At 36.5% G+C, this 13963-nt stretch overlaps 1 protein-coding gene across 6 annotated transcripts in view; it reads right to left on the bottom strand.

Annotated features, from left to right (window-relative positions):
- The window catches only part of arhgef2a (Rho guanine nucleotide exchange factor (GEF) 2a), a 56890-nt gene that overhangs the window by 40476 nt on the left and 2451 nt on the right, over nt 1-13963 (bottom strand). The window contains exons 1-7 of one of the 6 annotated variants that reach the window (XM_079590062.1): nt 9919-9933; nt 4831-4893; nt 4505-4695; nt 2722-2896; nt 1349-1454; nt 832-871; nt 606-741 (exon numbers count right to left, since the gene is read on the bottom strand). In XM_079590062.1, coding sequence (XP_079446188.1) covers nt 606-741; nt 832-871; nt 1349-1454; nt 2722-2896; nt 4505-4695; nt 4831-4866 — 684 coding nt within the window. In that variant the 5' untranslated portion in view covers nt 4867-4893; nt 9919-9933. Of the gene's footprint in view, nt 1-605; nt 742-831; nt 872-1348; nt 1455-2721; nt 2897-4504; nt 4696-4830; nt 4894-7655; nt 7712-9918; nt 9934-13963 lie in introns of those variants that run through there. The other 5 variants (XM_079590060.1, XM_079590063.1, XM_079590061.1 and 2 more) reach the window with 5 other exon arrangements.

The raw sequence follows: 13963 nt of genomic DNA, 5'->3' as shown, positions 1-13963 counted from the left end.
GGATTAAGGGATGTAGAATATGGTCATGCAGAATAAAGCATTAAATGTGCTTTATAAGTACTAATAAACAGCCAATATCCTAGTAATATGCATGCTAATAAGTTAATAGAGAGAATTGGACCCTTAACTAAAGTGTTCCCGAAATTCTTATGGCTTCGATAAGACAACCTGCAAAATCTGTGGCGGTTTCTGATGAATTTTGGGGCTGACTGCTAAGTTAGCAACAGTGAGTCAGCATTTGCCAGGTTCTTATGATTCATGGCAAGCTGGAGTATAAACCTAGCTGTGGAATTTGAGCTGGGAGCTTAATAAAAGTTTGAACCGTATATAATCAGATCAAGAACTAATAATAAAGGCAGAAACTGACATTTTAGAGACAACAAGTGGAGGAGGGGCACAGAGGGTTTGATGTCAATTATCAAGCTCTCTGTCAAGCAGGACTGTCTCACTCTGCCCTCTGTTGGACTGAAAGAATATATCATCCGGTTCCACTGAAATCGCTAGTTTTAGTGAAGAAGGAGGCAGATGCTGCATGTGACTGATAATAATCATCATCAACATTGTTTTGCCTTCTAACACACTGGGAAAGAAAGCTGGGCTCCTACCTTGTGGGTAGCGGTCATCTTGCGCAAGAAGCTCAGCGTTCGTTCCAGCCGATTTCCTGATACGTGATGCTCTTTGTTTTCGTCCCCCTCAGCCTTTATTTGTCCTATATCCCAGCCTAGAGCAGCACTATCTATACTGTACCAGAAAAAAAAAATGAAAAGGTTGCATTAAAAGTATGGATATTTACAATAAGTATGTAAGGCCACGCCTGATTAAAACACACACCTGTAAGATGAATCTCCAATCTGGTGGTACGACACACTCTCTAGATTGCCGAACAAGATAAGAAAAATGTTTCTCATTGAAATGAAACTTGAATTCAAACGATCATATGACATCTTAATGTTAGTTTCCGATTCAGAGCAAAGCAGAAATGTCACAAATAAAGAGCCAAAGCAGTAAATATAACAAAAATATTTGAACACTTTTTTTTTATTATTAAACAGGGAAACCTACACTACCACTCAAACGTTTGGAGTTGGTAAGAATTTTAATGTTTTTGAAAGAAGTCTTTTATGCTCAACCAAGGTTGCATTTATTTGATAAAAAATAAGGTAAACCAGTAAGTTTTAATTTCTTTTAAAAAAACATTTTCCATTTTCTGACTTTTGAACTTTTGTAGTAATAAAACTTTATAAAAGATAGAAACAAAAATGTCAGAAAAAAAACCACATAGCAAAAGGAATTCATAATTTCATTTAAAATTGAATTCGTATGAATGAACTGGAAATCCCACACTGACCATGGCAATAGGAGCGCGGACGAGGGGCGGAGCTCTTAGGCATCTGTTGCATCATACACAGGGTGGGGGCGGAGACACTGCAGCCATGCATCTGATTGGACTGCTCCTGAGACAGAAATGTAGAAAGAATGAAGAAGAAAAAAAAAAACACAAAAATGAAACATACTGATAATTTTTTTTTTTTTTTTCACATAAAACGAAATTATTTTGTTCAAATGTTCAAAACTTTGTGGTCGGTTATAAAAAAAAAAGAAGTTTTTATAATGTTCTCCAATGCTGCTCTACGGTTGCATTTATTTGATCAAAATAAAGTAAAAACATGAATTAAATGTATATATATACATTTATATATATTCATAATATTATAAAAATTCTAATAAGTTTGCTATCACAGTACATGTCAAATATATTAAAATAGAAAAGTTGAATTTTCAACAGTCATTTTGATTTTAAAATTCCATACTTTTCCAGACTCAAATGTCCAAACTTATCTTATCAGACCATATTGAACTTAAATGATTCATACAGCATTGTTTTCAGCATTATAATTGGTATAAAGTACAGTCACCTGTAAATATTTAAAATTTTCTCTTTTTTTCCATTGGTTTTCTTGAAGTGATAACATGCGCTTACATGATGAGAAGAACCTAAAACGCTTTATAACCTGCATATATCCACCTCTGACACATCGGTTTGATACTGTAAATATGGCTTGCTCCTTTATCTGTTACTGGTTTGAGTGGGACACGCACATTCGTTTAGTGAAGTTCAAAAGAGACTAGTTCATGGTAAATAAAAAAAAACCCTGAAAACAGCTGTCCTGCTTAATATTGCAGCACATCAATGTGGAACATTGATAAAAAAAAAAAATCAGGAATCTTTGAACAGAAATGTCAAAAGAACAGCATTTATTTAACAATTTGTGTAGCATTGTAAAAGTATGTACTTTACTTTTCTCAGAATTTAATGCATCCTTGTTAAACAAAAGTAATTTTTTTCTCAAGTCCTCCACTTAAAATAGAATTTATAGCATTCAGGATCAATATTGATTAAATGCAGGATCAATATTGAGCGGTTCACGTCAGTAGCTTTATTTTATTTCGCTGAACAAATTTGACACATTCCTTAAATAACGCAAAAATACAGTCTAAAAACTCTCTTTTCAACAAATGATAAATTAAATAAGGTGCTGAACCTTGATCTCAGGAGGTCAAAACGTTTTTCCTTGAACAGATAAAACAGATGAGCTGTTTTATTTTATATTTATATTGTCTATGGGGTTTGCATTTTTTTTCAGCGAGGATGCTGCCTTAGAAGGTCACATGTACACAGTACACAGCAATGCAGCTCATTAGCTGTATGCATGTTCTAACCTCTAGCACTGATCGATGATGTTCCTGATGCTCTGCACCAACTTCCTCCTCTGTAAGTGACGTCAGGGAGGCTTGAGTGACAGACCTGCGGCGGGGTTCACGAGCTCTCTTTGACCTCAGTGCACCGTTCAGCACTAAGGACATCTCATCCGGGTCCAGATCTTCCAGGCTCACACTGAAAAAGAGACAGAATCAGCACTAATTTCACATACATTGTTATTGCATGACATGAAACAATAACTCTTGGCAAGTAATTGTAGGTCAGACTTGTTTTTTTGTCCTGTCGTCTGATGAGTATTATTACAGAGTACCTCAAATTATAAGTTCCACAGTACATCTGCAATAACATAAACAAACCTACACATATGTAAACACACACACACACACACACACACACACACACACACACATAGACATTAAAGATTTATAAAAAAAAACTTCAATCTCACTCTTTTTTTGCTTCCTTTAGTTGATTTTAAGTCAGTAACATTAACCAGAGAGCGACCCAAACTGCAGTGTAATGTTAGATTCCTACTGGAGAGACCTATGCATGTCTGTGTGTGTGTGTATGTGTGTGTGAGTGTCTGTCTCCTCACTGAGTACATTGGCACTGGCTGGTAGTGATCTCACAATAATAGTCCACAGAGTGACACAGTAGAGGCCCTATATCAGCAGTTGTGGACGAGTGAGTGAGTGAGTGAGTGTGTGTGTGTGTGTGTGTGTGTGTGTGTGTGTGTGTGTGTGTGTGTGTGTGTTTGTGTGTGTGTGTGTGTGTGTGTGTGTGTGTGTGTGTGTGTGTGTGTGTGTTTGTGTGTGTGTGTGAGTGTGTGTGTGTGTGTGTGTGTGTGTAAAAATTGGCAATATCTGAAATCCTTGTCATTGTGGGACATTTTTGGTCCCCATGAGGAAAACAGCTTATAAATCATACTAAGTGATGTTTTTTTTTTTATGTAAAAATGCAGTTTTCTGTGATGGGTCGGTTTAAGGGTAGGGTTGGCGGATTAATAAATACAGTTTGTACAGTATACAAATCATTATCCCCATAATAGTCTAATAGTCCCCATAAAACATGGAAACCAATCATTTGGGCATGGTATGTCCAATATTATATAGGCTATTGTAATAGCCTAAATCAGTACAAAGTATTGTAAATTCTTTAAAAAAAGTAAAAATGTTATGTTAAATATAATAAGGGTAAGAATATACCGGTAATAAAATTAGATATATATCCATATTCTGTAGGGTTAACCATTCATTTCAGTAAACACTTAAAGTAAATAATTTAGGTTGTATGTAACAAAAAGTTAACATTTCCAAGAAATACTGTTCATTTGAACTTTCAATTCATCAAAGAATTGTAAAGAAATATTAAGCAGCACAATGATTTTCAAAATTGAAAACAAGAAATGTTTCTTGAGCAGCAAATCATCATATTAGAATGATTTCTGAAAGATCATGTGACACTGAAGACTGGAGTAATGGCTGCTAAAAGTGCCAGCTTTGCAATATAAAAAAAATGCAGCTCACAATATTACTGTATTCTCGATAAAGTAAATGCAGCATTGGTGAATATAAGTGTCTCCTGTCAAAAACAATAAATTTTATATTATATATATATTATGATGTTTAGCCATCATAATAGCATTTTATTATATGTCAGTACAGATAAAGCTGGAAATTAGTCACAATTTCCTTTTTTTATTATTTGTATTAATTCAGGCAGAGCTCACTTGTATCATTCTGAAGTACTGAAGTGCCACAGATGTAAATGTGTAGTATTCACCTGCGTGAGTCATTGGGTGGATATCCCTGCGCCACTGCTCCAGGTTCCCAGCTGTGTCTCCTCCAGGGGTCGATCTGAAGCAGGTGACGAGTGGCAGGGGAGCGTAAGGTCACGACCGGGGGGCCGGGGGAGATCGGTGGAGAGAATGAGGAACATGAAGGACGGGGAGAGGGAGGAGGAGTGCTCGACATCTAGGTGTAATGAGTAAGGGAACGAAAATATGAGTTTGTGTTGTCAGTGTGCATGAGAACAATTCATGCAGAATTGCTGGCATGTAAACATACAGTTATTTCCTTAGACAAAAACACATATTCACAATGTCATACCGTGTCCATAAGGTCAGGCAACTCCTCAGGGCCCATACTCAGATTATAGCTTGACTGCTCCCCCTACAGATCAAAATATGACATTACGAATGTGCTTCTGGTATAATACTTCAAAAAACAACAAACAAAACATAACACAAAAAGTCATATCCAATATTCCTGCTACAGATCCAGACCACCAATAATATATCAAGTCAAGACAAATGATTAAAGGGATAGTTCACTTTAAAATTAAAATTCTGTCATCATTTACTCACCCTCAAGTTGTTTCAAACCTGTATTAATTTATTTCTTCTGCTGAACACAAAGAAAGATATTTTGAAGAATGTCAGTAACCAAACAGTAGTCTGTACCCATTGACTTCCATAGTAGGAAAAAAAAAAAACTATGGAAGTCAATGGGTACAGACTACTGTTTGGTTACTGACATTCTTCAAAATATCTTTCTTTGTGTTCAGCAGAAGAAATAAATTAATACAGGTTTGAAACAACTTGAGGGTGAGTAAATGATGACAGAATTTTAATTTTAAAGTGAACTATCCCTTTAATACTCCAATATTTAACACATTTTATTCTTTAGGATAAACCCCTTGAGATGCATCATCTCGTTTTCAATATACCTGCTACAGATCCAAACCACCATTAATCCATCAAGTCAAGTCAAATTATTAATCATTTTTTAATGCTGTCACCAGCAAGACTATCTTCAAGGTGAGAATAAAGTGAATAACAAGTCATTCAATTAATGAAACTATTAGGCACTTAAAATTAAAATAATACTAATATTAAAACGCTTTTTGAAACCATTTAAACATACCCCTTGATAAAAACATTGTATATTTACATTAAAAACAGTGCAGTCTGGTAAGATATGTTTAAGTCTTTGGAGTTTGACAAGGAATGGCATGCTACGGTTTCAAATATAGCTTCCCCAACACTGTGATGTACATGAACAATAAATTATAGAAATAATAATAACAATATTGTTGCATTGAAGAAAATTTTTGTGCAATGAATGGTCGAAAGGGAATTATCTGGTTACTAAGGTGTGCTGATCGGTTTTTACCACATTTTTATCTGGTTGCTAAGGTGTGCTGGTTGGTTGTTGCAAGGTAGCTCCTTTCAGTCATATAAAATATTTTTGACTTCTATACAACCAGTTAATGTTACTAGTATTTCTAGGATCTGATATCATATCACAGTTCCGTTTACAGCTACAATTAAAGTCCAGCACATGAGAGAATTCATCCAGTCATAAAAGCTTCCCAGGTCATTGCACATTCAGTAGAACTGTGTCGTAACCTCACAGCGAGTTGGAAAGCGAGTGATGGGGCGGGAACAGCTTTGGTTCATGTTTTCACTCCAAGAGCCTGTTTATCTATCTTTTTACCTCACTCTTCCTTGCTTCCCCTAGCTCGGTCTCTATGGTTATCGCATAACACCGTTTTGAAATAGTCTGGAGTGGTTCTTCCATCCTTTTCTTTGTTGCCATTCTATTAGAAATGCATTGTGAAGCACACATGCCTATAAAACCATTTCCTCTAGTATAATGGCTTCTGTCATTTTAGTGTTTCAGTTTGCAACACACATTAAAAGTGAGTAATGTTCTGCAAATAATTTGTACACGACACAAAGATCACGGTCTGCCAACAGGCCGAGATAAGGTTGTGATTACCTCTGTTCCACACCTTTGTGTATGCAAGCAAGCACAATGAGAGAAAGTAAGTTGACAGTAGAAAGAGAATGTAGAGGTCGAGATTGTTGCAATCGCAGTTCATGATTTTGTTTCCTAGCAACAAAACTGTTATGGCACTGTGTGTAAAGCATATCAAACGTGCATCGGTGTTCTTAAACACAGTACATTTCTACTATCACAATTTAAAAAAAAGGGGGAAAAAGTCATAGTTCACCCAAATATTAAAATCATGTTAATTACTCACAGTATTTATTTAAACCGTGGAAAACTAAATAAATTGTTTAAAGAACATACTTTCCCCCCTATGCAGTTACAATGAATGAGGACTAGAGCGGTCAAACTTTAAAAAGAAAACAAAAGCACCATAAAAGCCTCTTAAAAGTGGTCCATAGCATTCTAAAGTATTTACGTGAGGAATACGCTGAATTAAAGTTCTGCCTTGACAACTCACAGGGAGATTGGCTGGTATAATGGATATGGCAATGTTAATGTATTTGGTCTTGGCGGAATAGATCTGCTACGCTGTTGCTGCTGCTGCTGCAGAGCAAGTACAGAGACTTACTTCTGCCAATACATTCACAGTAGACATCCTGCTGCTGCACAGCATACATGAAATAACCCCGTAGCACATCTATACAGGTGGAGTGCTGATTTTGTTTAGGGTTAGTTGCATGTAATTATCCATACTGTTGTAAAGTATGATTTCACTTTTCTAACTTTAGTTAGTGTGTAATGTTGCTGTTTGAGAATAAACAACACCTGCAAAGTTACAATGCTCAAAGTTCAAAGCAAAGGAAGATATTTGCTTTTAAAGAAAAGGACTACAACAAACGGCTGGTAGGGACTACACGACATTCCTCCCGGCTTAGTGACATCAGCAAGCCTAAAATGTACATAAGCCCCGCCCCTGGGAACACGCAGTCCATGTTGAGAAGAGGAAAAGTTGTTGTATAAGAGTACATTTGTGAGTCAGCTCAAACTTTAGCATCCATCTTTTCACATGCAATAGAAAGTCACTCTGTGTGCATCTCACAACAGTTCATATACGAGCGATTTATAGATTACCATAACAGAATATCCTAATTGAAGATAGTTAACTCCACATCAGCAACATACATTCATCAACTAACCATTCAGAGACGTCCTGTTGCATTCTACATGTTGTCACTTCTTCTTGAGTCTCTCCATCTTTGTCTGAGTTTCTGTCATTTTAGTGTGTGTGTGTGAGGTAATCGCAGCTGCTAACACACAAGCTCCTGCAACCCCGCCCTCTGCTGCAGCTCATTTGCATTTAAAGGGCCAGGCACAAAACGGTGCGTTTTTGCAAACCCTCAAAAAGTGAAAACTTAATGCTATATAAAAATATCGGTGGGGTATTTTGTGCTAAAACTTTACACACACACACTCTGGGTCATTTTACCACCCCTTTAATAATAAATTAACATGTAACATATGTAGCAATCATATAGAAAGATCACTGTAAATCTTCTCCATTTGGCAAATGAATTCAACTCAAAAACCAAACCAATTTGATTCATAAATGAATCGTTCATTTTTGGATCAGATTAAGATTCGATTATTTTATTTAATGCCATGGCAGCATTCAAAGCTATTTTCATGGCAAAAATTCAATTACAAAAATACAAATATCATATAAATATAATAAAAACAGAACAAACAACAAGTCATTATACAAGATTTTTTTAAATTAACATTTGAAAAAAAATCCAAAACCTTTTCAGGCATAATCTCATTAAATATGTCCTTAAAGGAGAACTCCGGTCAATTTTAACATTGAGCTCAATTTTTTGTAAATTTTGAGTGCTGTCAATACAGAGAACAACGACAAAAATCGGTGTTGCCTACACCGTGTTATCCTCTTTTTAAAATTTGCACCCAGTTAAAATTGACCAGAGTTCTCCTTTAAGTGAAGTAACTTCATAAAAAAGCCTTCTGCTTGTATAAAGTCCAGGACAATCCAATAAAATATGTTTGACAGATAAGGGAATTTTACAAAACATGCATAAAGTTGGGTCTTCACCTTTAAGCAAAAAAGCATGGGTCAAACTTGTGTGCCCCATACGACATCTGGTGTAGACCACTTGATCAAGTCTAGTTTTAAATTTTTTAAAATTGATAAAAAGTCTGTTTGTAATTTCCTGATGAGTTTCATACAACTTATTATTCTTGCACATATTCCACTCTTCTTGCCACCTATTTAAAATATATTGATTAATAATCGGTCTGATATCTGAGGGAGGAATTTGACATTCAATAACTTCCTGATTAAGGCCCCGTTTACACGATGGGAAAACGCAGATATTTCTCTGCGTTTTGGCCTGTCATTTACACGAAAACGCCGTTTTTATCCCAGAAAACGATTATTTCTAAAAACTCCGGCCAAAGTGGAGATTTCTGAAAACGCCGGTTATATTTGTCGTGTCAACTGGGAGAAACGGGGTTTTAGGTTCTCTCTTGTCGATTCTGATTGGCTTGCATGACTTTATCCTTCACCCTACACTGCCGCCCATAGGTTTAGCATAGTTATAAAGGCGCTCGACGGCGTATTTATGCGGGTTGTGTGCACGATGTTATTATTGAAAACGGAGGGGGAGAAATATTCGTTTCTCTAAATACCCGGCTATGTGTAAATGTGGCCTAAGAGCGTCCTTAGCAGCTGCATCAGCTCGTTCATTTCCTGAAAGTCCAACATGTCCTGGAACCCAGCAAAAGAAAATACAGAAGAACTGATTTAGTAGATAATCCACTTTCGTTAAGATGCAGTCCACTAAAGGATCAATTTTTAAAGTGTCCAATGCTTGAAGGCAAGATTTCAAGTCTGTAAAAATTATAGAATTTTTTTGTTGTGTATTTTCAATATGCTCCAAAGCTAAAAGTAAAGCACGTGCTTCAGCAAAAAAAATTGAGCACTGTTTTGGAATATGAATTCCATAGCGTTGATGTCCAGTCACCATTGCATTTTTGGATCAACTGATTCATTTAATAGATCTGAAAATATTATTAGAAAATCTGAAGTTTATCTAGGACGCCTAAAGGTTTTTCCCCCTCCAGAATTTGAGTCACAAATATATAAAAACAATAATTACATTGGTCATAGGTACAAATAGGCTACATATTTTTTAATAATAAATGAATGCAAAAAAAATGTTGGCTGATGATTTGGCTGCAAATTTTTCACCTTTAGCAGGTGTGGCAAAAAGTTAATTTTGGACTTAAAATGCTTGACTCAGATGTCATACCATTTAAAATTCCACAAGATCATCACAAGATTACTGATAATACCATAATCACATTATGTCACCATGAAGGCAGCCAGCACTTTTTCCCTCCATACACACAAGAACATCAACTGTCTTTTATACACCCTCTTACCCCTCCTTCTCAGTCTTTCAGTCCCCCACCGCTTCTGGGCCTCTTTTCCATTCCTCTCACTTCTACGTTTACTCGTTCGTGCAAGCTTTCGCCTCTCTTTGTCCTTCTCTCTCTATATTATCCACCCTAACTTTAGAGTCTAGAACCAAAAAATGGATAGATCAAATTACAGCCTGCTTCATTGCTCAACCGAGGCGTGGAATTGGACGGTGGCTTGTTATTGAACATATTTGATGTCTTTAAAGGTGAGGTGTGATTTCTGCAGCTCTAACACTGGAATGTAATGGAAAAAAAAGAACTGTTTTCAATCAGGTTTCCCCAAATATTCTGTCCATCTGCCATTGGTCAAAGAAACAAGTCTGCCTCAAGTTCGCCACTGGTTAAGCCAACATTTCAATGCTAGTTGGGATGCTAAAAGAATACATTTATGTTTAGGATGGACTATTAGCTTATAATGCTGAGTATTAAAAATGTAGGTCCCACTTTATATTAAGTGGCTTTAACTACTATAATTTGATACAATGGACTTATTGTGTTTTACACTGTACTTATATTTTAAAAATACCGGCATGTAATTACAGCTGTAATTAATGTATGTAATTACATTTGTAATTACACTATTGACCTTCCCATACCACCACACCTGTCCCTAACCTTAACCGTATCACACCTCAATAGCAGCAAAAGTGTTTTACAATACAACATGAACACACAATAATAAGTGTATTGTAGCTACTAATGTATCTATGTAAGTACATACTATTTAAAGTCGGCATGAAATCAAAATTGACCCTATTTACTTTGTTAGCGGATATTAGCCTACTAGTCTTGTGGTGAACAATTAATCCGTGCAAGTTAATACACAGAAAAAAGTTGTTTGCCGTGGTTATCTTTAATCAAAGTCTGAAAAGTTACTTCCGGTCTGGAATGGTTCTTTTTCTGATGACATAGGTTTGACGGCTTGGGTTGCTTAAACGCTTAACCACTCCCCTCAAACCGTTACTCTGCTATGGGCGAGAGATGGAGAGGAGGAGCGCTAATGTAAAACCCTGCCCTCTGTTTAATATTCCATTTCACTCGGAAATGCGTCACAACACTTGAGAAAAGTCGTTTGCAACTTCCGGTTCACGCGGACTTTAAAGCCACTTAATATAAAGTGGGAACAAAATTGGTATAAAAATAGATTCATACGATTTTGATTGTGGGGGGATTTGGTTATAATGTACAATTCAAAAGTTTTCAAAAGAAACTAACGCTTTTATTCAGCAAGGATGCATTAAATTGATTTAATATTGTTAAATATATTAAATTTTACAAAAGATTTTGGTTTAAAAAAATGCTATTGTTTTTCAGAATCATGAAAAATAATAATAATTAATAAAAAAATATTTAAAATAATAACCAAAATCTCTGAGGAATCTCACCACCTTATTGCATATAACACAAGAGTTAAAGGAGAACTCCGGTCAATTTTAACATTGAGCTCAATTTTTTGTAAATTTGGAGTGCTGTCAATACAGAGAACAACGACAAAAATCGGTGTTGCCTAAACCGTGTTATCCTCTTTTTAAAATTTGCACCCAGTTGACTTCAATGGGGCAAGTTTTAAACCTGCTTTTAGCCTCTTAGCATTCTTGATGTGTCATTACAAGTGCCCAGCCATGTGAGTGATTCTTTTAGAGTGAACACGAGTGAATCTGACTGCAGTAGATGTGAAAGATATTAATAAAAATGATGTTATATCAGCCAGTGCACATACAGGTTGACACTTGACTGTAGTATCACTTGACAACAGTACTACAGTTGTAATATTTAATGTTATACTAACAAAGGTACACTTTGCTTGTACTGGGTCTTGCTAGTGGACCCCATTCCTTGATATGTCATACAACATGGCTGGGCACTTGTATGACACATCAAGGAATGGGGTCCACTAGCAAGACCCAGTACAAGCAAAGTGTACCTTTGTTAGTATAACATTAAATATTACAACTGTAGTACTGTTGTCAAGTGACCCTAAGTTCAAAAGTAAAAAGCCATGCAAAGTAAAACCTGCATCTAGTTCAACTGCTTCACAAAGCTTGCATTGTTTACTTTCGATGAATCACACGACATTTTGTTTTGATGGCTCAAAGGCAACAGCTTTCTGTCCAAGCTTTCTTTTAAATGTCCTGCGATTTTCTTACAGCCCATGTTTTTATATTCCCCTCCCTTCTTTCAGAATCCACTGATGTCATGTTCACACTGGGTCCCTCTCCCAAAGAGCAAACATGCAAAACAATGGGAGAAAGGATGTGTAAAGTACAGTGAGTCAGGGTGAACTACAGGTCGCAAGCTGCGTGCAAGTGTGTGTACATACGCATGTGTGTGAGAGTCGAATCGGTGGTGATTGAAGGTGCATCACTGGCACACTGCGCTCAGTTCATGACTCAACTGAAAGTTGTCACCATTAGAAACTGAATTAGCATCCAAAACTGAGGCAACTGCACTATTGACATTTAAACAAAGCCTCTTGAATTGTACTGCAGAAATACAAGCGTATGACTTCTGATTACAACCAAATCAAATTGATGGAATCCATTAAACTGGCTGAGGTCGCCTGGTGAACAGAAACTTATTGACAGTCTGCAGGACTCATTTTATGAATTAGGACATCAAAAAAGTCAATCCACCAACCCCTAACATTTTAAAATGACAGTTCGCTAAAATGACAAACAATTGCATTACTCTCACTTTCATTTGTTCCAAACCTGTATCACTTTCTTCTGTGGAACACAAAAGGAGATGGTTTTCAAAATGTTCTTGCTGCTTTTTTAATTCATTTTAATAAAGAAAATGTATGGAGAAATGGTTTAGAAGTACGTACAGTATCACCTGGTTGGTTCCTTTAATTTTTCTTGAAAACTAAGTCATCATTTACTCACCCTGGTATTGCTCTAATGCCATATGCCCTTTCTTTTTCGGAACACAATGATAAATCATTTTCTTAAAGTACCGTTTGCGCATAAGGCTTTTAAAAAAAATACACACACGTTTCACAGAATGGTCTCATGCAACATGTCGTATATTCCAAGTGTTCTAGGGGTTATACAATAGGATGGATTTAAGAAGAAAAAAAATGTATGCACTGTTTAACGAAAATCGGTTATGAGACTAGTGCCGCAGTTCCCTGCGACTCGCACAGAAAAAGCACACAAGTGAGCGAATAAAAATGCAACATGAAATGCAACACCTCTAGACCTTATGCGCCCGAGAAACAAGCGCGCTGCCATCTTTAGAATATTGTCTTTGAACTTCTGTTTTTTGCGGTAGCCCTGTATATTTCTATGACACCGCTGTACAGGAATAATTAGCTGGTGAAGTGGATTCCCTTATTGTAGCAATTTTTCAGCTGTGTTTAATTAGGGATGGAACTAAACTCTGCAGGACAGTGGCCCTCCAGGATAGGAGTTGCCCTGTCTAGAAAAAGAAGTTCGACACGTGAGCAGCGCGGTACACTGTTAGCAAACATCCTGACGCCACCCACACTGCTGAGAACGGAGTTCCGAAAAATATGTAAATATGTGCGTAATAACCACGGACTAATAGAGTGGTGCAGGTATGACATCACTTTGTAGGCCAGAACGCAGAAGCAAGTTAGCAATTTTAGTAAATTTTTGTTCAATTTATTCCAAAGTCAATTGTTTTTTTGAATGGGGTTTTAGTTAAATGGCTGAAATAAACGCAAGCTTAGGACACTTTCACGTTTTATTCTATGACATAAAACACATCAGTATTAACACACTCATAATTTTTTTAAGCTGTTAAGTGTCTTGAAAAAGGCGTTTGCTAACAAGTGGCTAAATGGGACTACAGAGGCTGTCGAGGAGATTAAACGGGCAACTCAATCGGCTTTTACAGCATTGTTATGTTTATTATAGTGCTCTTACAAACTATTCTAACTCGAATGTACTGGGAAAATGTTTTTAGATAAAGACTGAAAGAGTTGTTGTGGTGACGTTGAATTCATGGGACCGTGGTGTGGTTCATTTATAGGCTACCTTCA

Source organism: Phoxinus phoxinus, assembly GCF_949152265.1.
Source record: "Phoxinus phoxinus genome assembly, chromosome: 19".
NCBI lineage: Eukaryota > Metazoa > Chordata > Actinopteri > Cypriniformes > Leuciscidae > Phoxinus > Phoxinus phoxinus.
This window is presented reverse-complemented; position numbering and strand designations above follow the sequence as displayed.